Raw genomic sequence first — 25,259 nt, forward strand, 5'->3', positions numbered from 1 at the left:
TGTTCTGTAGAATCAAAGCAGTGGCCATTGTAAACACAGTCATAAAATATTAGCATCAGGAGATGAAGTCAATTTTTGCCTCGGAAAGGTGCGTTTCTATAACAAGAATCCATCCGATTTTGTGCATTTCACTTAAATTATGGTCCCATCATTAACAACAGATGTTTGCTAATTGATCCTAATTAATCTGATAATGAATTAAATGAAAAAATGAAGTGGTATTACACTTTATTCAGTAGACCACAGTAACAAACTACAAAGCTGTATACCACACAGAACAACATGGCAAAAAGTAGTCAAAGAAATTAGTTTGCGAGTTTTTTCTTTGTTTAAGTTTCTTATTTTTTGCTTGCTACCCAAACGCTCCAACAGTCACGAACAGGAAGCTAGATATTTTACATTTCCATCGAAATAATTATAAGAATTAGATCAATTTATTACGATTATGTTATTGACACATCCTTTCCATAGAATTACTTTTTTTCTATGATGATACGAATAGTTTTTATATTTTTCCCTTACAAGAATGAACAAATAATAGAATACACGTGGAGATATCCAAGCAGAATGCCGTACATTTGTTGGGAATTAAAATCTCTGAGCATGGACATCTAAGATTTGAAAATTTTCCGCCTTATTATTAATTTCAACAATACACTGAGGTTCGATTAATTAGGAACAATTACCAAACTTAAGACTTGTGATACCATAATTGAAGCTGTTAAATACAACGCGCCAAGTGTCAGATGGCTTCGTTTGATGGGAACACACCTTTTCCAAGCTGAAACTAACACCATCTTCTGATGCTAATATTTTATAACAGTGTTTACAATAGCCACTGCTTTGATCATGCTGAACATATGCTGAAGTTAAGTCTTTGTTAGGCAGAGGCCATTTAATTGTGGGAGGGGCAAAGACACGTGCTTTGAAACACGTTTCTTGGTCTGACTTTCTTATATAAAGGACCTTTTCTTGCTTTAAATAATTCGCGTCAGCTATACTATAACATCGTTTTTCAAAACAAGGCACAATTCCCTCCTTATTAGACAGGCAAAATGTGGTAATTGATAGAAGGTGTTCAGCCACCGGAAAAAAAGCAAAAGTTGAATGAGAATGATGAGGAATAATTCTTATGATAAGGAAAAGCATAATGGAAAATTTCATTAGAAATGGACAAAAGACAGGGAATGGCTGAATTATGATGAGGAAAGGAACGTTATGTGGTTTAACTGGTGCACGCAATTCGCAAAAACAAACACACAGAAAACATCCAGTTTTGTTGCGGGTTGTTCAAACTTTAAAATTGAATCAGTAAACATACATGAAAGCTGTGTGACATTGTTTTGTGAACAGGACTAGTAAAGATTTGGCAGGACTAGTAAATTTCTCAATATACTAGTCCTTATGGCTACAAAGAAATTTGTGTTAAATTCAAGCCCTGCAACCATATTACTGTAGTTTTTGCTTTTATTCCTCAAGTCCATATTTTAAGGGTCATATTCGTAAGACTTATGGCAAAATCTTAAGGGATGGCAGGTCTGTCATTCCAATGACTGATCTTAAAATGGGAAAGATCAATTGTTAACCAAACCTCTATTTATACATATTTCAACTGAACTTCATCACAACAGTATGTTTCGGAAAACTTAACTTTTTTCCATGGAAAGTAAATCAACCCTTCAAGTAAACATCTTCTTTACTGTTATAATCAGGACAAAGTCATATGTGCTCATGTATGCAAGAACACTCTCCACAACCCTCAGTCACAATCATGACAAGAGTCCAGTACGCTAAAAAACATTCTTCACAAACCTCAATCACGGATAAAAGTAAAGCACACAACAAAAAATATAAATAACAGTAGAAGTAACAAGATTTTCAAGATGGCAAGTGCTGGTCATAATGGATGTCAAAATGGCACCATTTTCATTGAGGCTCAATTATAAATCACAAGTTTTTTTTTTGTGAAAACCCAATGCTGATGTAACCATATAGTCAAGATAGACCTGCCAACCCTGAGGAGTCTGTCTCAGTAAGGCAGTTGATTTTTCTGTAAGATTGACCAGTTTTCAATAAGGTGTAACAAAATATATAAATAACTGCTATTGTAAAGCTGGAAAGTATATTTAAAAGTTCAACTCAGCGACGATAAATATTATATTCAACTGAAAAGTTTGCAAAGTATGCGTAGACTTTATTTATCCCAAGTACAGCTGCATAAACTTTAGTTTTAAACCATATGCAACTCAATGCCTTGTTGGTATCTCTTAACTTGATGTAAATTCTTGGAAATTCTTTTTCCATTTCACATGACGACGGCAATCATATCTCCTGCTGCGAGACACTCAAATTGGCATGTAATGTCCAATAAACGCAATTGTGTCCTTTCCTGCTTTTATTCACAAGAATATGAATACTCCTTTTTATTCTTCTTCTGTGTTGCTTAATAAAAAAATTTTAGAAGCTTAATTTTCCCTTTCATCGTAAACATACATTGCTTTCTGGGTGCCAGTTAAAAAAAATTATATAATCAACAGTCTGATCATGCAGACACTTTGCATGAATAAATAGGTGCAGTTTATAGCATATGGAGTGCTGCTGTAAAGATAGTCTGGTTCCCTGACTTATTTAACTAATCCTAGTATGAAACCTGGATCCATATCAAACATGGATCAATTGATTATCCAGAATTTTTGGCACCAATCATTTTTCTGTAGATTTTGCTTACATGCCGTAAGTCCATATTTTAAGGGTAATTTTTGTAAGACTTATGGCAAAATCCTAAGAGTTGGCAGGTCTATCAAGAGTAGCAATATCAAGATTTACTGAGGTATCTATATTGCATATCCAAACTTTGTACCATTTTCCTTTAGGACCAACTAGACATCAGAAGTCTTGTGGTGGAAATCCCATGCTGATATCACTTTCCATTATCGATGAGTAGCAATACACCTCTTCCTCGATAACTCATGCACAACATGGTCCACAAACACAGTCCGCACTATAATCAAGGTGCAAGTTACCGAGGGGCCTCCAAAAACTGAAGAAAAAAATTGCTTTGACATCAAGAAAACCATGGGGGGAGCGGCATTAGGGAACTGGTCTGTTTATTGACTAAATCCTCATTTTACAATCACATCGATAATAATTTTTAACAATGCACTTTTTCAAATGAAGTTGTTCGTTATTCTGTTTAAATAACATTTATTTTCAAAATATCCAAACATATGAAAGACCGTATCCAACTGATTTCAACAACCATCATGTGTACATGAAAAAATCTGTGCATTACGTCACTGCTTTTTTGTTTTCTTGAAGAGTCTGGTTCCCGTAGAGGTGTTTAATACGATCCTGCCAAATCGGGACTCCACAGAACTAGACTAACTGTTGATACACCAACCAACAAGATTTTTTTTTAAACACACGACATTTTTTCATGCGACACTCGTCTACGTTAAAACTCAGTTTTGTGTATTGTTCAATGAGTACAATATTGATGTCGTGATTTCATTGGCAGTAATAATGAAACTTCTTATCATCCTTGAGGATATCTCTAAATGCCAGTTCAAGAATTCTCTGAAACTCACTTGCCAACAATGACCCGTATCTGTGAAATCAATTTCTTTTCTTTACAAAGTATTCATTTCGCTTGGCTACCTTGTTATCTTGGATCACAATTAGGAAAGATTCGGTTAATTTAAGGTAGTTTATGTTATATACACAACAGCATTTATAACTGTTTGATTGATCAAATGAAGTTGAGTTCACCTGACATACGACCAGGGCCACTAGATTTTAAGTTTGTATGATTTTTGTGCCTTTTAACATTTCTTTTATTCCACCGCCTTTATTTGATTCAAAAGACATAATTAACATGGTAATATAATGGAGGCCAGCTTTTAATTCAGTGCAACAATACAACAAATACTTCCGGAAATCAGTTATCAAAACACGGTCGGTACTTAATTATGTTCTCAGAGAAATGCTAGCAGACATTATTATGGTAGATTGACGCATTTTATGTTTAATTACAAGAGGACACATTGCATTTATAATAATTACTCTTAAAAGGAACTAAAATATAGAACTAGAACACAAATTTCAATTGATAAAAAATTTATTTAATTTGTATTTATTTATTAAAGTACTGCCTCCACTCGGCGTAAGTGACATTTTCACTGATCAAGAATTCCTTACATTTCATTTGGAAAGAAAATGTAAAAAAATTGTATGACCTATTTTTAAATTTGATATTTCAGCACTGATTACAATTTCCAGGTCATATCTACTGTTTTCGATGATAAAACGAGCGATACATCAAAGTTTCAACAAATAAGGATCAATTTGTGGGGTATTTTCTGGTTTTAAAAAATGGGAGCCATGCCTGACCCCCATGTTATAAGTGGGTTTGTGAGTTATTATGGCGCGAGTTATCGAGGGAGTGGTGTAACAAGATTTTCAATATGGCTGCAATGGCAGCCATACTACACATCTAATACTTCTCTTGCAAAGTTATGTCAACCTATCCTCGGAGATAAATTTTAATAGTTTCGTACCAGGATGCTTTGTAACATGTCTTGTTAAATTCTGTTCTGCAGGAGGGAGGGAGACACTGTTAAATATCCTATTTATTTAGCCATAAATGATAGTGGATGGCATTATCTGTGTACCTTAAATTCCTCAATGCAAGGATGCTTTCCATCAAAGTTCAGTCTAATTTTGACGAGTGGTGTTTAAAGAGAAAGAAAAACCAGTTTACACAATTTTTAATTTTACAGGATTTTGATTTTACTAATAGAAAGGTCTTCCTTCCAGGATGTTTGCTGTCAAATTCTGTTCAGCAGTATCTCAAGTCATTTAACGGATTTCTATTATTTTATTAACAATGACCATATCTTAAGTCAGGCTGGCATCATTTGTTAAAATGTGAAAACATTACACTAGGTTCCTCCATGCCAACTTTGGCCAAAAATGTTTAAAATAGCAATTGTTCACTGATGCACAATGAACCAGACACAGTGGGTCCAGGACCATGCCATAAGCTCATTCAGCCTTGTAACTAGGCAAGTAAAGAATAAAAAGCATTTTTGGAAGTTCTAACCATGGGAAGATTTAAGACCACGAACTCAGAAAGATTTTAGACTAGGAACTCTATAGAGGGAAAATGTGATAGAATGAAAGAACTCTAAAGCACCTTTTCTTTATCTGTCGATGGTAACACTTTTCATACTTATTTAGACTAGAACTTTCAAACGTGGGAGTGTTTATATTGCTAGAATACCATTTTGACAGCAGCCCCCCTACTGTAAAGTAGAATAAGTATGGTATAGGTATCTGCATGCTCATGTTGCACATTATTACCAGAAGGCTTAAGTGTAAGTAACTAGCACTCATCTACAAGTGGCAACATCCTATGAAAACATGGGTCAACAGGTCAATGTTATGTAAAGAATTTATGTTTGTAAACAAGTCTCTACACTTACCATAGGAGTGAAGTTATTGTCAATCATGACTAGTACAAATACATACACAAGAATTCCACAGAATGCTATGACTGGTTTCTCCAGCTAGGCATATTCCAAGTATGAAGCAAGGTCAATGGAGTGTGAACATTAAGACACTAAACAGACACCAAAGCCAATAAAGCCTGAAAAGTTGGTCATTGTGACCACCTTAGGTTGTGATAAATAAACATCATCCTCTGCAATTAATACTGTGATCAAGTTTCATGACTGTAAATACTTTGCAAAATGCTTATGCCATCAATAACAATGCTGCCAGAAACTTTGTACATTTTGCTTATGCTTCACAGGCAAAACAAAAACCTACCATGGAACCTGGAAAAATATAATAACATGTAAACCTATGTTGCTATGACCACGAAAGCAATAACCATATTTTCAAGATGACTTCCAAGGTGGTTATATTTAATTTCTTCACACAATTTTCATTTAGAACAAATCAGACATCACAAAAAAAAATGCTGGTGACCCCCAATGACCCTCCAGAATGTCCTTGCCACCATGATTTGGGTTGCAAACCTGGGGTTGGGAACTACTGTGTTAGACCATGAGCTGAAACTGTGTACAACATTCCATGGCAATCCTTTAAGTAGTTTAAGAGTATTAGTGATACACTTGAACTAACAGATGAATGGATGATGGATGCAGGTCATCCCAAAAGCTCTTCTGATGACCAGTGTAGCTAAACAGAAACAATCAACTGGATATGCATTTAATCAATAGCATTTTACACTACCTCAGCACAATGCTGGATATATGGTGCCAAATAAATGTAAAGTTCAAAACAAATTTCAATGGATTGCACAAATATTTAAGATAAATCCTCCCAAATAAATGTAAACATGAGGTACATGATAAAATATAATATAAAAATGTTAAAATTCTGTAAAATGTACATAAAATAACTCATGAAGGCAACAAATAAAATCCCTAAAAAACTGATAAAAATATGTTATCTGCATTTCCCCCACCCCCCCAAAATTTAAGATTTTCTTGTGTGGTATATCATCATACTTTCTTTGTGCAGTTTACACCAAAATACTTATCACATGCAGTGAAGACGAACACTCTTGACAAGACTGTTCCACTGTTCACGGTTCAACCTTCAGGAGAAGCACATGAATTTGATGTGTGTGGGATATGTGACCCATAATACCATCTCATCTCTGTTTTGCTTTATATGACCAATGCGACCCTCCAATAATGGGTCTGATGTTCTTAAAGTTAGTGGAGATTGCCATCCACATATTATCCCCAGGTATGATGCTGCTAATTGATATAATATTCAAAGTCAGAAACATAACTTCAGGGCAGCTTTATCTGCCCTTTCTTTAACTCTTTATACCAGTGCTGATTTTAAATGGCCCACCAGAGCTCTAGCAGCTATATAGTCATTGCTTTTCAGTTTTATGCTGCGGCCCTCTGCTTCAAGAAAAACATTTTTCAATGGCCCATGGTGTCAAAAAGGTTGGACAGCACTGCTTTATACCAATGTGATTAGGCGTCCAATAGTAAAGTATACATTTCCCAAAATGTATTTAGTTTCTGTAACATCTGGAATATTAATGGGTTTACAGAATTCAGATTCTGCAAGGATTTCAATGTGGAAATGGAATCTGAAAAGATGATGAGGTTTTGATTTAGTTCATTGCAATCAGTATGGTTGTAACTTCTGAAGTGAAAATTGTGGCTTTGTCCACCAACCAGTTCAAGATGGTGCCATGGGATGCTGCAATGGCACACTAAGAAGAAATGGGAAGGTAATACCTATCCTAACATCAGTTACTAAGAGAAGGAGACAAAATAATCATGACCATTTCAAAAGATAGGTTTCATGTTATTTTAAAAACTCAAACTTTAACAAGAAAAGACACAGATAAACAAAAATTGTATACTGTCTGAATAATAATAGTAATAATTGAAAGTACACATCTGTCTACAGAATGCACCAAAATAAGTCATAATGAGAGGCATGTAAGAACTATACAAAACAGCAGGAAAAGGACAATGTTCAGAATGGTGGAACCTATCAGTCTTGGAACATGTCATTTTTATTCCACACACCCAATTATTAATTGAAGGAGGAAATATTCACCTTAGACTGCGGTCTAGTGCCAAAAAAGAGACAGCAATGCAATACTAGCATGCAATACATAATAGCGCTTAAAACACATGGTCACCATCTTGATAATTAAGATACAACCTAGTAGGGAATATTAATGTTTTGGACTTTCCATAAAATGCATCAAATTCTGTTCCAATATAAGGAGTACAATACCAAATTTGTTAAACTGTCAGCTAAAACTCTGTTGGTGATGTGGTAGCAGCAACTGGAAATGGATGACAGGCACTGAAGCCGAGACAATGCACAATGCTACAAGTGATCTTTGCAAGGCAAGAAAATCTTCCAAGCATTAAGGTGTTATCAGGATTATGGTCAAAGCTGCTTTCAGTCATACTAATGTTGCCAATTTTATACAATTAAAAATCTTACCTTCTGAAGACTGGATGGGTTGAGTTGTGTCTTGTCTATGATTTTTATGGCCACCTGAAACAAAGATAATAACCCTCTTAAACGACTAAAAAGTAATACATAGTTATGTAAATCCTTTCAACAGAAGTGGATACATACATGTATGGTGACAAGATAAGCTGGCTTCCTGAAACACACACACACACACACATATATATATATATATATATATATATATATATATATATATATATATATATATATATATATATATATATATATATATATATATATATATATACATATATATATATATATATACATATATATATATATATATATATATATATATATATATATATATACACACACACACACACAGTAAATATGAAGCCTTTATTTACTACAACTGAACATACAATATGGTCCAAGATCTGTCTTTATACATGTTAAGGTGACAAAAAATTCAAATTGGCTACTTGACCTACAGAACAGGTGATATCAAACTGTCACTTGTCTTACATGAAGATTATTTGTCCTGCACTGTACATGATGCACAATCTGATTAATTAAAATTTCACACAACCAAATGGATGAGTATCTTAAAAAAGTCACCAACTGTTCCTCAGGGACCATTCATAAATGCAAGCACACACATGAATATTTTCAAGCCCTTATGTTGGCACCTCATATCAATTTAAAGACTGAAATTGGTCCTACCTCATAAATAAGTAAATATATTATCCCTCATACTTATGCAGAACAAAAAAGGCTAAACACGATTCTTCTCCTTTTGATTCTTAAATGCACCTGACAACAGTTATGTAAAGTACTGCATCTTGCATATGGTTGCACTAGCATTGGTTGCCACGATTTGACTGCAAGTAACATTGAAACTTCTCATCCCTATGGAGTGCCAATTCAGCAATTTAAACTACAAACTCACTTCTCACCAATAAACCGCATGTGAAAAAAAGCTACTTATTTACAAAGTATTCATTTCTCTTGGCTGAGTTACTTTCATTACATTTATGAATAAGCAGGTTAATTTAACACATTAACCCCTGGTGATGAGTTTATGTGGCATAAAGGTAGTAGCCTACCGAAATGTATAGTTCCTTAAAAGGAAGAGACTGCAAACGTTTCTAGTGAAATTGAAATTCCCTGACTCGGAGGTTTGCTCAAGGATAAGTGTATGTGTCTGTGTGATTTTGATTTTTAACAAAGCTTAAACAATTTTCCAGTCATATCACTACGATGTCTACAGTGTGGCAGTTTACAGTGATGTCTAGTACTGGGGTAGCATGCCACAGACATGTAGCATCATGTCCCACCCAGTCACATTATCCTGACACCTGGCCAACCAGTCCTAACACTAACCTCTTAATACTAAGCACCAAGCAAAGCAGCTCGTACTACCATTTTTAAAAAGTTTTTGGTATAACTCGGTCAGGGTTCAAACCAGCAACTTCTCCCATCCGAGGTCGATGCTCTAACCACTAGGCCACCAGAACAGTCCTCAAGGATCAGCAGAAATGTCACTATTGCTTGCAATGAAATCACAACTAATAAAACAATAAAATCTAGTTTTGCTGCTGATGGTTGTAGTTTATAAATAAACTTTTGCAAGAAGGAAATTTTGTTTTGGTGTCAATCAACAATATCACTTTAATGTAACCACCTTCACATGCAAAAAAGCAGCAACATAATTTTATTGTTTTTGCAGGTAAAAATGTGATGTGTGAAAATCTCACTGAGTAATGTTTATGATGATCTTTCATAGGTTGGTCATTCTGAAAATAAAGGTACTTTAAACAGTAAAGCAACAACTTCATTAGAAGAAGCATTTTACAAAGTATATTAAAATAAGTATTAAACCATTAAATAGTACACCTCCACCCAACCCAACCCAACCCAGTCTTCTCTCCCACCCCAATTAATTTTTCTGAGGTCCCGCAGTAACTTGCACCATTGCTCCTAATACTGTCATTTTTGGACCCCACTGAATTACTGAGGGAGAGGTGTATCCAACTGTAAATCACTCTTGATGTACGTCTTTCCATGGACGATCTTAATACACTGGCTATTCAAATGTCAGTCAGGAATGCCCATAAGCCTCCTCCACAGTGGAGTTGCCAAAGGTATTCAGCAATCAAATTATTCACAAAAAGAACATGTACTATTCCTTTTTAACCAAGTGTCAGTCATAATCCTAGACAAGGCCAATAATTTGGATGACTCATTCATACCTCCTACTGCCCAACCTGCGCTCTTTCTTTATGGTTCTGACACAAATAATACTAAAGATACAGCCGTTTTCAAAATAAGTGGATTAAAATCAACAATATGTATATATATTATAGGACATTTTCCTCCAATAATAAACCCATGTTATTAAAAAAACATATCTCAGAGCCATAACTCTCCCCAGCATTGGTAAAGCCAGTGTCTGATTACAAGGGAACTCTGGCTTTTTTCCAGGCAATTAAACATCTCTATGATTACATGGTTCATTAGGATAATAATGACAACAATGATGGAAAGGAGTGGGGTGGGTGGAATGATTCATGATCTGTGCAAATTTCAAACAAAATATAAAAGCATATTCACTGGGTATAGGCAACTTCATCCAGGTCACAGGACAGATAAGTAATTTTTAAAACCATATCACAGATGTAAATTAGAGGATAAAACCAGCTATCAGGTTATATTTTGCCCACCCCTGACATATACTAGTGTTAACACATTAACTCCTGGCGACAAGTTAACGTGGCAGGAGGGAGTAGCCTACTGCCGAGCTCTGTAGCGTCACAGTCATGCATGATACACTAAAGTGGGTGGTAATTATAGAAAGGTAGACAGATGTAGCTCTACAATGATGCCAAATAATTTGGAAGTTCTAGAGGGAAAAACCTAATTTTTTGAACCCGATTTTTTTCTACCCAAAATTCACTCGTGGTCGTAATCTGATTTTGTGTCTGGATTTTAGACTTTTTGGTCTCAGCTCTAAGTCAAACCGGTATGAACTGCAAACAGACAGAAGAACCTTTGCAAAAAGTAGGATAAGATGGGCATCTGGAATAAGAGTGGTCTCAATATGAGAATAATGGGTCCGTTAAGCAAAAAAGAAAAAAAGAACTCCAACTTTTACCCTTCTGCTCATGCGCGAGCCAAATAGCCAATAAAAAACAATGTTTCTAATACAACTAGGCAGTATGTTATTGGATGATCACCTGTAAGTTGGTATTTTCTGATGTATTCAGAAATAGCTTTCAAAATGTGTTTCCTACTCGAATTTCAGGCGAAAATGACAAAAACCTCCAGGGGTTAAGTGTTAAGCCGGTCTATGTGGTCTGTTCAGAATGTTACAATCTGAGGTAAAGTTAAGCTACTGGACCAGTAAATGAACTGGAGGTCTGTGAACTTTCTAAATGTTGCTGGTGCTTCAGATCATAAAAAGATTTAGGAAATGAGGAAACACTAATATACATTAACCTCTAAATTACACATGATCTTATCAGCATAATAAAGAGGCATCTATATCCAGATCAAATGCCTCTAATCTCATCAATAAAAGAGGAAGAACTACCTAATAATTTATATCCAAACATGCACAAATGCTTCCATGGCAAGGCAAGAAAATACTTCCTTCATTACTGAAAGCACAGAGAATTCACGTTTCTAAATTGTTAAAAACCAGTTTATGATGATTGGCAAATGCAACTGCTAGTGAATAATGCTTAACACTGTATAACCAGTCAATTACTTTACATGAACATCTCTTCACTAGAAGGGATTAAGTAATAGTCTAGATTAAATAAGAAGCAAATTCACTACCTAATTTCTACACGAAAAGCTTTATGATCATTAAACATGACAAGCAAGCCAAAAAACATGCACCCTACTGCGCTGGTTTTAAAATTAAGGTAGATAGGTCTTTTTGTTTTTAAACACCACGATACATGTTTAATTTTTTTTTATAATTATTTTTACCAAAGGGGAAAAAGTACTATTCTGTATTTTAAATCTGCATTCCCAGAAAAGCTAAAGTATAATCAATAATTACATAGCTCACTCCTACAAAACTGCTGATAGTATCAGTATGCACTGTGAACACTGTCATGCAGAAAATAAATAGATCCAGACAATGAATTGTTGACCCCTTAAATTGTAATGAAAGTTTTTATTCCAATTCTTTTATCTTAACATTAACATCTCAATTTTTTTTATATTTCTGCATAGTATTACAGTGTTTATCCCGAAAAGGATGCAATATACTGAATAAAGCATTTAACAATGTTCAGATTGTTCTTGGTTTTTGGGGTGTTGTTTAAACAATCCTAACAGAACCATTGGCATATTTTTGTTCATCAAATATTAACCCTTTACCTCATAGAGCATAGTGACAAAGTGCAGCTCGCTATACATAGAACACAGGTTACCTAGTCGACCGCATACGCATAGCTTGCCTGTGAACTATTAAGCAACGTAGTGTATGTTACATTTAAAAGCAATTTTAACCATTTTACATTTTTGGTACACACCTATTACATGTGGAACAATTTAAGAGTAAAGTCCGATTGTTATAGCTGTGTAATTATTTATCACGGAAGAATTTGTTATGTGCTTTAAAATCTGGAGAGAATTCGTTCACCGTCATGTCAGTGAGGCCGTGTGACCAACCGTAGAGCTGCCATTTCTCATACTCGAAATTTACAAGTTTTTCATCTGTGTCTACATCACTAAGTCATCTAAATTTGATAATTTATAAAAACTAATTGCAGCCTATATCAATATCAGAGCCTTTACCTAGGTTATTGAATCTTTCATAGTTGTGATTCTAATCATGAAAACTTCGTAAGTACTGAATGAAATCCGCGACCGCCATTTTGGAGAGTGGAGATTACGACCCAGTTACTTTAAATAGCAGATATCGACCAATACATAAACAGTGACTATGTGATCTGACGTAATTGTCATTCACAGAAATGAATGTAGTATCTAATAAGGGGTTTTCCCCAAAGGTGGCGCTACAAAAACCGGCTTAAAATGGCTGATGTTTACAGTAGACGTCAAAAGGCGCTTCTATGCGACTTTTGTAGAGGCGTCCAAAGACGGTTGTATGAGGTAATGGGTTAAAGAACAATAAACGCAATTGTGTAATTCTGATATAAAATATACAGTCAAGCCTGTATATAGTGGTCACTCATATGAAAAGGCAAAATTGACTGTTGCCCAAAGGTTATAACCGTGCACAGGTTCACCTTTTAAATAGAGTTTTTAACAAATATCATTATTAATATTTTTTAAAGTATTATTACTATTATTATTACTACTACAACAATATCACGTTTTATGTGAATTGTACAACAAAACCATAGTTATGAAGACCTGCCAATTCTAACAAGAATGTCTCAATAGGGGAGTTATATTTTTTCTGTAAGTTCGACGAGTTTTCTGTGAGGTGTAACAGAATATCATGTACTACTATTGTAAAGTTGGAAAACATGTATTTAAAAAGTTTAGTACTCGAAACTTGTGCAGTGACGGTAAACAGTTAAACTGAAAAGTTTGTGAAGTACACAGTCCTTATTTACCATCTGTACAGTTGTACAAACTTCAGATCCAAACACTAAGCAGCTCAAATGCTTGTTGCTATCTCATAACTTGATGCAACTCCTACCTTCTTTTTATATTTCAGATGGCAAATCATATCTCCTGCCACGAGATACTCAAATCAACATGTGATGTCCAACAGATTGATTGTTGCCCTTTCTACATTTATTAAAAGAAATCTGAATATTCCTTTTGATTCTTCTGTACTACTATTAAGTTTTTAAGGGGCTTATTTTCACTTTCATTTTCAACATGTATCGTTTGCTGCATTCCATTTTTAAAATTCTATGATCAAAGGTTTGATCATACAGGGGGCCCCAAGTGGTCTAAAGCGCTCTCCGTTACGGATCACTGCCATCTCACCTCTGTCTGCGTTGGTTTGAGTCTAGGATTCGGCCAATGTGGGTATGTGAGAAAGCTTGCCAGTAGCTTCTCGTGTGTCGGTGGTTCTTCCCGGGTTCTTCCTCCACCATTAATACTGGCTGTCATGCATAGCCTATTGTGTGCTGAAAAATGGCGTTAAACCCCACAACAATTTGATCATACAGATGCTTTTCATAAACAATATGCCATTTAAAGCATCTGGGGTACTACTGTAAAGTTAATCTGGTTGCAAGAGAAACTCCAAAAAATCTAATATGATACCTTGATCCAAACCAAACATGAACGAGCTAAGGTCACTTCCATTTCTGTGGCAACAACACAACTACTTTTCCACATCATCCAGCAAATGAATTTCTTCAATCCTTTACTGTAATAATAAAAAAAGTCTTGCTTTTGATGCAGAGAAGTTGACACCTTCAAGTTAGTTTGACAGTATGACTAAATTATGTAAGTACGATCAAGATATGAAGCACTTAAGCATCAATTCAGATGACCGGCCTTTATCAAAACAATCCCTTGATCATCAAACAAAACTGTCTAATTTGCACATGTGATGAAATCACTGATGTGCTCCAGTGACCACTATTTGGTTAGGAAAACCTGGCCCCTGATCACCCATGGCAGGTGACAGTTAAATACAGGGAATTTACGCAAAACACAATATTGTTTGTCAGTGACTTTCTGTGCTAATTTTATTTATTCCATCAGTACCTTCATTCACTGGTTAAATATCTCTACATAAAAAGAGACATTCCAAATCTGTTCCCCATGTACAACTGAAGGATAGGTGCTGTCAGGATTTTATCTTAAGGAAGATCTCCTCCTTTGTCACTGATGATGCTGGTTGTCAGTGAGTTTTATTCAATATCTGAGGCCATTTAATGGTGGCTCCATTTAACTCGCTTTAGCCACAAAGCCCTTTGTTTTCCACAACATGAATGATTTGAAAACATCTTATTAATAATCATGTCTCACTAAAAACTTGGAAGACATTATGATGTTATCTTCAAAACAGAAGAAATAATGCAATCTCCTCAACACAGCTGCCAACCTTCCAGCCTCACAATTAGTGAAAATTGGGATAAAAAGTCATGAATTTGGACATGAATTAGTGAAAAATACCATGACAATAACTCCATCCATTCTGACATCAATACCACACTATATCAAGATCGCAATATAAAACTAAAACACTACATATATGCAGAAATATTTATTTATCAAGACTTGAACTGTTCTGAACAGTTCAAACTTCTTGCCTGCTGGTTGATCTTGCTGACTAAAATTGTTGACAAATTTTTCTGCAGCTATGGAGGCCCTAAAGTCTGTCTTATTTTTCCTCACTAGAGAAAATACTCTTTTGCTGACACTGTTGCTGTGAGGAATGCACAGGAGCTGCAACACTTTTGGTTCTTCCACAGGAAAATTTGGAAGCGATTATCGAGTCCGGGAACATTTGTCGGAACAAATGTTTAGCATGGTCTCCAGCTGATGAAGGTAGATTGTGTTCGACAAGAAAAGTCACAAAAAATAATGCTTCAGCATTGGTAGCTTGCAGGTCTTCGCTGATGGCTTAAAATATTCCAGAGCTGAAATCTACGAATTCTTAATTTTCCCAACTTCTACGTGTTTTTTGCAACTGATGTGCTTCCTCACATCGTCTCTGTGACCATGCACAATACTAAAACTTGTGGCACACTGAGTGCAAAAGCATGATGTATATCAATGTTTAATGGCAGAATGCATGGCCAATTTTTTTTAATGTTCCAAATTAAACTTCACTTTTTGAGCAATACATTTCTTCTTCCTTGGTGGTGAAGCCATTTTCAAGATCTTACATGCGATGCTGAACAGTAACTCAACTCAGTGTTGGTGACGCATTCGCAGAGCAAAATTCCGGTTAGGCCCCAGTTTCTCTCAAAAACATTTGTAAAACTACTCTTATACATATACAGTAGTCCCCCTCTTGAACGGCCCCCCTGACCAGCGGCCACCCGCTCCTTACGGCCAGAATCTGTTGGCACTGACGAGTTTGTGTTCAAAAGTACCCCTCGCGAAAGGCCACCCGGCTAACGCGACCAGCATATTAGTGCAAAATTATAAAATTTACCCCTCACAAGCGGCCGCATTTTATTTGAATATGTATCCAGAACCAATATTGTATTCATAACGTGTGTTAAGTAATCCGATTTCTGTTTCCCCGATGTCAGGTTTTCGTTACTAAAAGAAGTGTTGAGTAAAGTACATTTACCACTAAGGTTAATATTATATCATTTACGCCTCACGAGAAGCCACATTTATTCCATAAAAACCGAGAAAGACTCAAATTTTAATCCATACAAAAGGGTACGTGCATGTAATCCAATTAGCCTTACTGCTGTGTTATCATAAGATGTCCGGTTTAGTCACTCTGATAATTGTTAAGAATACAATTATCGAACAATAGAAACAGCTGAGAAGTGGCAGTATCGATGTACAATACCCAAGTCAGCAGGAAAATGGTTTAATAGCCTTTATGGCTTCCCTTAGTAAGATGTTGAGCTTGTTCACTTTGGTAATCAATGGCTATTACTACTAACAATAATTGTCAAAATTACGAATCCTAACGGCTGCGAGGTCAAATTTGCATGATGTTAATGGTACATATCGAAGCCGTTTTGGCTTCTATCACTTAGTTTCAAGATATGTATAAAAACAATAGGGTACCAGACTGCGACTAACGAATCACGTGACAAGATCACTTCCTTTAAAAACACACGGCAATTTGTTTAGATGCATACAAAATTGTTTTATCAGTACTGTAGTTGGCAACATGAATAACTTACTGCAAAAAGATCAACATGTCATCGAGGAAAATAAAAATTCTCAGTTTAGAGGAGAACGTGAAAGTAATTCAACTGACGGGGTTGGGGGAGGTGTGGGGGGTCGTCGAGAATCCTTGCAGAAAACTAACTTTGGGAAGACTCAGATAAACAATATCGTGAAAGATAATGAAACAATTCTGCAGAAGTGGAAAGGTGAAAGAAATGGACGGAGAAAGGAAGATTGTTTGAGCCAGGAGACGTTTGTATCCTGATTTTTGAAAGACAAGAAAAAGCAAAAATTTTGTCAGTTGAACTGGGATATGACGACTTTACCGCAAGTAATGGATGATTGCACAGATTTCAAGTGCGACACAATATCAAGTGTTCTGTCATTAGCGGCGAATCAGCTGATGTTAATAATGAAGTTGTCGAAGATTGGAACAAAAGACTAAACGATATATGCAGGGGACATGACAGCAAGGATATTTTTAATGTGATGAGACTGGTTTGTTTTTTAGACTGTTACCAACAAAGTGACGTGATGTGAACTGTAACATAATTATAAAGACAGTTTTAAAACTGCATCAATGGTTATTCATAGCATTCTTTTGCAAATGATGACAAAGTTTGTTTTACATTTATTTCACATCATGCATGTAATTTTTTATTTAAAATATTAAATATTTAAAATTAAATGTACTATTCGCATTTGTCATCCCCCTCTAGAAAAGCCACCCGCATTATAAGGCCACTTCCCTGCTGCATTAGGGGTGGCCTTATAAGAGGGGGACTACTGTAGATTAAAATAGGCTAAAATACTTGCTACTGGGCCAACTGTACTAATCGGCTGTAGTTCTACTAATATCGCGAAAAGCAGTTCCGGACCGTTTTGGCAACTGCGAATATCACGACTAGAGTTTAACGGGAAATCGTTTTTTTTTTTTTATAGATTTAAAACAACAGAGAATTGGAGAATTCGTGAATTTTTGGTTTGCGGCATGAATCCGTGAGTCACTGAAAAAGTCGTCAAATTCATGCCAAATTCGTGAGGGTTGGCACCTATGCCTCATCCAAATAAAATCTCATCTATAACAAATCCAGGCATGGGGATGTTGTAGCTGTGTGGTGTGGGCAACAGCTACATTGGGGAATTTGCTGGTAGAGCACACAAACAAACATCTAGGTTACATATTTAATTCAAATTCAAAAACTCTCTCTAACCATTTCTACCTCTGTATATATATCAGCCTAGCGGACTTCACAGGAGACATCCTTATATCATATTTCTACAACTGGCTTCATTGTTTCTGGCGCACATATGTGTTTCCTACATTAAACGAAACATCTGATATCTCACTAAAGAGTTGTCTATAAGTTGATTTGAAAAAATATAAATGATTATAAAATATCTGATCAGATTCACACTCACTTTCAACCTCTTCCTCAAAATATAAATGTTAAATAAATGTAGTTTAATTGTACGGGTTGGCAAAGATTGTCAGAGTTCAAGTATAAATTATCTATTTCTTTAAAATCTATATTTCATTAAAACTAAATTCACATAATGATGTTGTTGTTGCATGGTTTAACGCCATTTTTCAGCACGGTGGCCAGTATAATTGGTGGAAGAAGAACCCTGGAAAACCCCAGGAAAAACCACCAACCCACGAGAAGCTACTGGCAGGCTTTCTCATGTGCCCATGTTAGCCGAGCCTGAGACTCGGACTCACGCAATCAGAGGTGAGATGGCAGTGATCTGTAACGGTGAGCGCTTTAGACCACTCGGCCACTAAATTCACATAATGAAGTAGCAATTTCATTGTCAGCTAAATGTCAAATGAAAATACAATGTATCAAATTATTTAATTCTTTTGCAAAAGAGAAAAGTGAAAGGCATTATGCTCACAACAGCCAAAGACATGTAAATCAATACTTCTATTTTCATAATACATCCATTCCCCCACCCCACCCCAAAATATAACAACACTGTCAGTGTATCCCCCAGGGGTGTAAAATTGAGGGTTTAAAAAAAAATTCATGTCAGAACTGGGGGTCAAATAAAAATAGTGGGGGTCAAAAATGTCCTGACAAATTCTCATCTGACCCATACTTTTTCAGCTTGAAATAGGATATTGCAACTTGCACAACATACTCTCTCTCTCTCTCTCTCTAAACATACAAATAAACCAACATGCACGATTAACAAACAAATGCATCATCCATTCAAAGATTAATTGTACTCCTTGTTTTTTCTTTAAAAGTCGTACTTTTAACAGTCTCTTTATAATCTTTTTTGAAGCAATATTATAGACCTACACATTACAAATGAGCCAATACAAAAAGCCAAATAACTCTTTTAAACCAAATGGCTGTTAATTTACTGCCTGTCATAAAATGAACGCTATCATCGGTTTCATTGTACTTCGTCCTAGAACATATTTATCAAAAATCAAGGAGGCAAACGATTTATTTTCTTTCTAATAAGTTACACTTGAACTTTACAGATCTTTCTTTTATTGCAGCAAAGTTAAAAATCAACAAAATCTGTAATGACCCCCTGACTTTGTAATCCAAGTAAAGCATTTGTCTTGGCAAGTTTACTGATTTCTTTGTTGTAAAAGAATGTCTTGGGTTATAATGTGTTTTCCAGATATCTTGTGGCAGATTTTTTAAAAATTCTTAAACCGTCACATGAGGATAATTCACTTTTGCAGTCTTCACAATCTTGCAACCAGAAGTCACACCGGTAATCCTAATGGATGTGCTGTATTCAAATATACAAATCTAGCCACCCAACTGAAGTTGATGCTACCATCCAAAGTGTAGAGAGGTGCATTTCTGATGTGAAATCATGGATGACATGGAACAAGCTACAGATGAATGATGATAAAACTGAGGCAATTCTGATTACAACACAAAGACTTTCTCATTCAGATCCTTTACCTCAAACAATAAATATCAGCAACACCAACATTAAATTTACACAATCAGTACGAAACCTAGATGTTACTCTGGACAGTACTCTCACATTGCACCAACATGTCATGAACATATGCAAGGCTGCATATCTTGAGCTGAGACACATCAGCTCAATTCGTAAATATCTTTCAGTTGATGCCACTAAAACACTTGTGTGTTCATTAGTACTTTTCAAGACTGGACTATTGTAACTCAATTCTGTCTGGTTCATCTCAATATCCACTCCAAAAACTTCAAAACACAGCTGCTCGGATCATACTTAGAGTACCATGATCAGAGCACACCTCCCCACTGCTCTGTACCCTATACTGGCTATCCATCCGATGCAGAATCAAACACAAAATTTGTTCTCTGTGCTACGTTTCACTGACCGACTCTACTCCAACATACCTATCCAACCTCACTCATGTGTACACACCAGCAAGATATTTATGCTCCTCTTCAATCGTATACTCATTATTCCCACTATGAAAACAAAGTCATATGGACAGCGTTCTTTTGCATACCAGGGTCCAGCAATGTGGAATGAATTGCCACTGAACTTAGACACAAAGACAGTGATCACATTCATAGTGCTCTCAAAACAAACTTATTTTGACTGCAAGAACAAACTTAAAAACCTAATGTTTCCTACCTTAAATATTCTCAGCATGTTTTTTCTCTGTTTTCTAATTCCATGGTGTTTGTGTTTGTAATCATATCATTATATGTTTTTTATCTTATAGGTTTTGACTAATGTTGTAAAGCACTTCGAGCTTCAAAAGATTAGGAGCTACACAAAGTCCTCATTATTACTATTCCAGTCAAGGGAATTATTTTCTCCATTTTTCATTAAAGTTAGATCCACAGTTACTCTTGTGTTCTGCTTCTTTCACTTTCTTCGCTAATGATTCTTAGTGCACGCTGTTTTAATCTGGAGATCACTTTTTAGTGCAAGAAGCATTGAGAACCGACATCTTGCTGAGCTCAATGGAAATCGTGAGAGCTTGCGAGATATGGGGATGCTACTTATTCATAAAATTGCCTTTGCTCCTTGCACTGCACTCCCACTATATGAAACACAGAGAGCAAACAAACCAGGGAACCAATCAATGCCTACGTTCAAAGTATATACAATGCCATCCCTCATCCAAAGCATTGGATATTAAATAAATCCTGATTGCATTATGCGAAAACTTTCCTTCAAAAAAATGCACAGCAACAAAATGTGTGCATCAATTTTCTCCAGCGTGTGTCCCTCGTGCGCAAATGTGAATGAAGGGAAACAATGTACATCAGACAAGGACGTGTGATGAGCTGCCAATACTAAAATAAAAGATGTATCAAATTTGTAAAACATGGCTCTCTTCAAAAGCATGTATGTCTGAAGGAGACATTTCAATAGAGAGTCCCAATGTTAGTTGTTGTAGGGTTTAATGCCATTTTTCAGCAGAAGATAGGCTATTCATGGCAGCCAGTTTAAATGGTGGAGGAAGAACCCGCAAAAACCCTGGAAAGAACCACCGACCCATGAGAAGCTATTGGCAAGCTTTCTCACATACCCACATTGGCCGAATCCGAGACTCAAACCCATGCTGACAGAGTTGAGATGGCAGTGATCCATAACAGTGAGCACTTTAGACCACTTGGCCCCCTGCCCCCCCCCCCCCCCAATTTTATTAAAGCTGTTTTCACATGTATACCAATACATTTATGTGGATATATTTTTTGCTATAACAAAAATACAAACCACAGGCTCATTTCATAGCATGGGGTGTGAGTAAGCTGTGTGTAATCTCTAAAAAGGCACTGCTGGATATATATGTCCCTATTTTAAATTAACCATGATTAGGAAAAGACACAAAGTTAAACTGCACAAGAGAAAGGGAAACGAGTATGGAATGGGTGCAAGTTGTCTGAAAAACACAAAATAAAATATTAAAAATGAGATTCAATTATCGTCTGAAAGTCAACTGAAAATACCAATTAATCCTCAAATTTATGAGAGAAAGAAAGAGATATGTATGCAGAATTGCTAAACACAGGAAACTACACTAAATGACAGTCCTTATTTTCACTAAAACATGACACAAGGTATAGTACATAAAACATTCCACAAAATCTGGCAGGAATTTTTTGTTTGCTCAGAGATTCAAGAAGTATGCATGCAGATTGATCAAATCCAAAGCCTGATGATATATTTTCTTTGACAAGTTAAATTTTCCATGGTGCAAGGCTGAGACAACTGATTTTAAAGCAAGTTCGGTGAGCATTTATTCTGATACTTTAATCAATTTATCTACCTTTATCTCGCATACTGAATGCTTGAATCAAACTACGTTTATTCATTTACATCCTGTGATACTATGACCAGTAGTGCTTTAAACAAAACACAAAAGAAAAAACATGAGCATACATAATTCTGGGTTTGTTCAAGGTAATTTGTTAGATGTTAAATATTCAGTGGAGAATTCAAAGGAAAAAAATTACAACTAATGTGCAGGGAAAATATGATGTATGTGTTTTTTGAAGCTTTCACTCAAGGTTAAAGCTTACAAGAGATCTCACAAATGGAATTTAAGTGTACATAGCAAATGGAATTATTTCATGTGTTGAAGATTTTTAATTTCTTTTGAGTAAATTCATACTGGATTTTATGACCTATTAACAACAAGAGGAAATTTGTTAAGTAAATCTTTCTTTTCATCCATGTGCAAAAACTTCTGGTAACTTGTCTTGCATGAAATTTTACACCAATATGCATATAAATTTTAACACATCTAAAGGAATACAAAGCCAAAAATGTATTGGATATTAGCTTGACTTAAGGTCATCATGATCATTCCTTGAAAGGGATTAGTCACAACATTACTTTTAAGACAGTCATCATGGTAGCCATAAATAATGAACGACTGTCACAGTTCTGATTTAGAAACAATACAGTTCTGATTTAGAAACAACAAGGTATTATAAATATACTGGTTCCCATTTTCAGCCCAATAGGCTATTCATGGCTGCCAGTGAAATTTGTAGAGGAAGAATATGGGAGCACTGCGAAAAGAACCACTAGCCCACAGAATCTAATGGCAAGCTTTCTCACATATCCACATAGGCCAAGCCTGAGACTCAAACCAATGCAGTCACATGGCAGTGATAAAGTAAAGGCGAGGATTTTTGAGCACTCTGCCACCCTGGCACCAAGTCTATTGGTGAAAACTCCCATGTTGATGTAGCCATCCATTTGGAGATGAGTTAATATAACATTTAATACTTATCAATATTTATTGATCATTGACACTTATAATTCTATTGATTTTGCTTATTTTGTACTGTAATACTGAGCAATTTGCTTGCAAGTAATAAAATCTGAACAAGAAAATAAAATGTTGCTTTTTATTTCATCAAAACACCCACTAAATATAATAATTACATAAATGATTTGGCAAACAATCAACATTAGTGTAAACTTTGAGCAGGAAACAAAAATTTGCAAAAGAATTGTAGTATTATTTTGCTTATTTATAGAAGCTTTTGCTCAAGAAAGTAAAATGAATTAAAGGTTCATATCCTGCAATACAATCATGGCAAAATGCAGGGAATCATCATCTTCACAGTTACAACTGTCTACCTTTGCGCTAAAAAATAATGAATATAGTAAATTATTAACATCAATCATTCCAAACCTTTGTTTAGCGTCAACATATGACCAACTGTCAGTTGTTAATGCAATCTGAGATGCGAGGGACAAGGGAGATTTTATGTCCTCTTCGACTTTTAAATACATATCTGGGATAATTTTCTTAGAAAACCTGTCTAGCCATGTTTAAGAACCCCTTTTTTGACAACTTCATATGGACAGTCATGAATGATGAAACTGGCAACGCAATAGCTGTGGCTCTTTGTGATGAAGATTTGTATTTAAGCTGTGCAACTAGCATACCCGCAATCGTTGGTTGCCAACATGAAACAGTGGTATGTCTTTACTGGAACCTTCGGTTCTTGTACCAGGAATTGTCTCGCATCATTGTTGCAAAGTAATGATGGACCATAAATGAACGGAGAGGTTTGCAGTTCAACCTGCGTGTTGATTTTGGTTGTGATTCCATCCCCATGTTTGATTTCCGTGAAAACTTGTTCCAAATAAAACCATTTGCTGATAAGTTATTGGGTTCTTGATGAACTCATATTGAGAAGCTGCAATATTGGCAAAGATGCTAAGCCTAATGGAAGACAGTGTTCTGCTCAAAGTTATTTCCAGACATTCTAGTGTTGGTAAAGAAAATATCCAGTACACCGGTATATCCATACTGTTATAATGACATACTGCATTTGGCATTTTGTATTGCAATTTACCAGTATACCATTACATCCTTAACAACAGCATTTTCATGATGGCTGCTGTGGTGGCATATTGGACATCAAATCAGTATCATTTTCACTGAAGACCAAATGGACAATGTAAGAAGTAATCCAGTATTTAAAAAAAAATGAATATGACATTCTGTTCAAGTAGAGTTGTTACAAGAACATTTTTAAGCTTGCAGCCTTTGTAGCCATATTGAATATGTTATACTGGCCTAATTTTTATTTAGGACCAACAAAACATCATCTGGGTTCACAACAGATTTCAAAACTTAAGCTTCTCATCTGACCCTTGTCACCAAGATCACAAGAGTCGAAATGAAAATCTCAAGTCATTTGTTTAGAGTTATATTCTTTAATCTGGATTTTTATTTACATGGAGCAAAATGATGAATAAAGGAAAACTTTTACAGTAATTTGAAACTGATGCTGATGGTTTCTTACAATTTTCATTCTCACAATTGTTACAGACACGCCAGCCCCAGAAAATGTTCCTGAGGGACATGACCACCAAAAATGAGGGACAGAGCATGAAAATGAGGAACATAAGTACCTTAGCGTGAATAAGCATAATAAATTCTCTCAAAACGTCATCAAATACCAGTAATGCATATTTATAATAAATATTTATGTATAAAACCCAGTACACACCTATTTACAAAATGTACAAAATTCAAATCAGGACTACTCAATTCGTCCTAAGGGACCTGTAGTAAGCACTTTTGAGGTCCTGCAGCTCAATTTCAGTGTAGACCCTAGTCTACATTTTGAAATTAAAAGTGCCTCTACAGTCTCTGTACTCCATTTACTCCTGAACTTTCTCTGATTTTTTTTCTCACTCTGGAAAAAACTTGCTCAGTGTGCAGATGAATGAGGTATTGTCATTAATAAAAGCATTATTTTCTGGCAACATTTTGAAGACCGCTGCTTCATCTTCCTTCAACTGGCTGATAACAACCCAGGTTATATCAATTCCATTTCTCAGACATAACTGAATATCTGTGGACTGATATTGTGCCATTTCCAATTTCACATCTGCTGCAGTCACTTACTCGGGTAATAACAATGAACATCTTTTAAAGAAATAATCCAAAGATGCCATTTTAGCTTCTAATGGATCCAAAATGTCAGCATGCTTTA

General features: G+C 35.6%; 1 protein-coding gene across 8 annotated transcripts in view; it reads right to left on the bottom strand.

The window, feature by feature from the left end:
• Positions 1–25,259, bottom strand: part of LOC149804599 (MAP/microtubule affinity-regulating kinase 3-like) — a 184,194-nt gene that overhangs the window by 142,291 nt on the left and 16,644 nt on the right. For all 8 annotated transcript variants that reach the window (XM_089942108.1, XM_089942117.1, XM_089942151.1 and 5 more), the window contains exon 3: positions 8,017–8,070. In XM_089942108.1, the coding sequence (XP_089798234.1) occupies positions 8,017–8,070 (54 nt within the window). The remainder of the gene's footprint in view (positions 1–8,016; positions 8,071–25,259) is intronic.

The sequence above is a fragment of the Sinohyriopsis cumingii genome, chromosome 2 (genome assembly GCF_028554795.1).
Source record: "Sinohyriopsis cumingii isolate HCF-2022 chromosome 2, ASM2855479v2, whole genome shotgun sequence".
Taxonomy (NCBI): Eukaryota; Metazoa; Mollusca; class Bivalvia; order Unionida; family Unionidae; genus Sinohyriopsis; species Sinohyriopsis cumingii.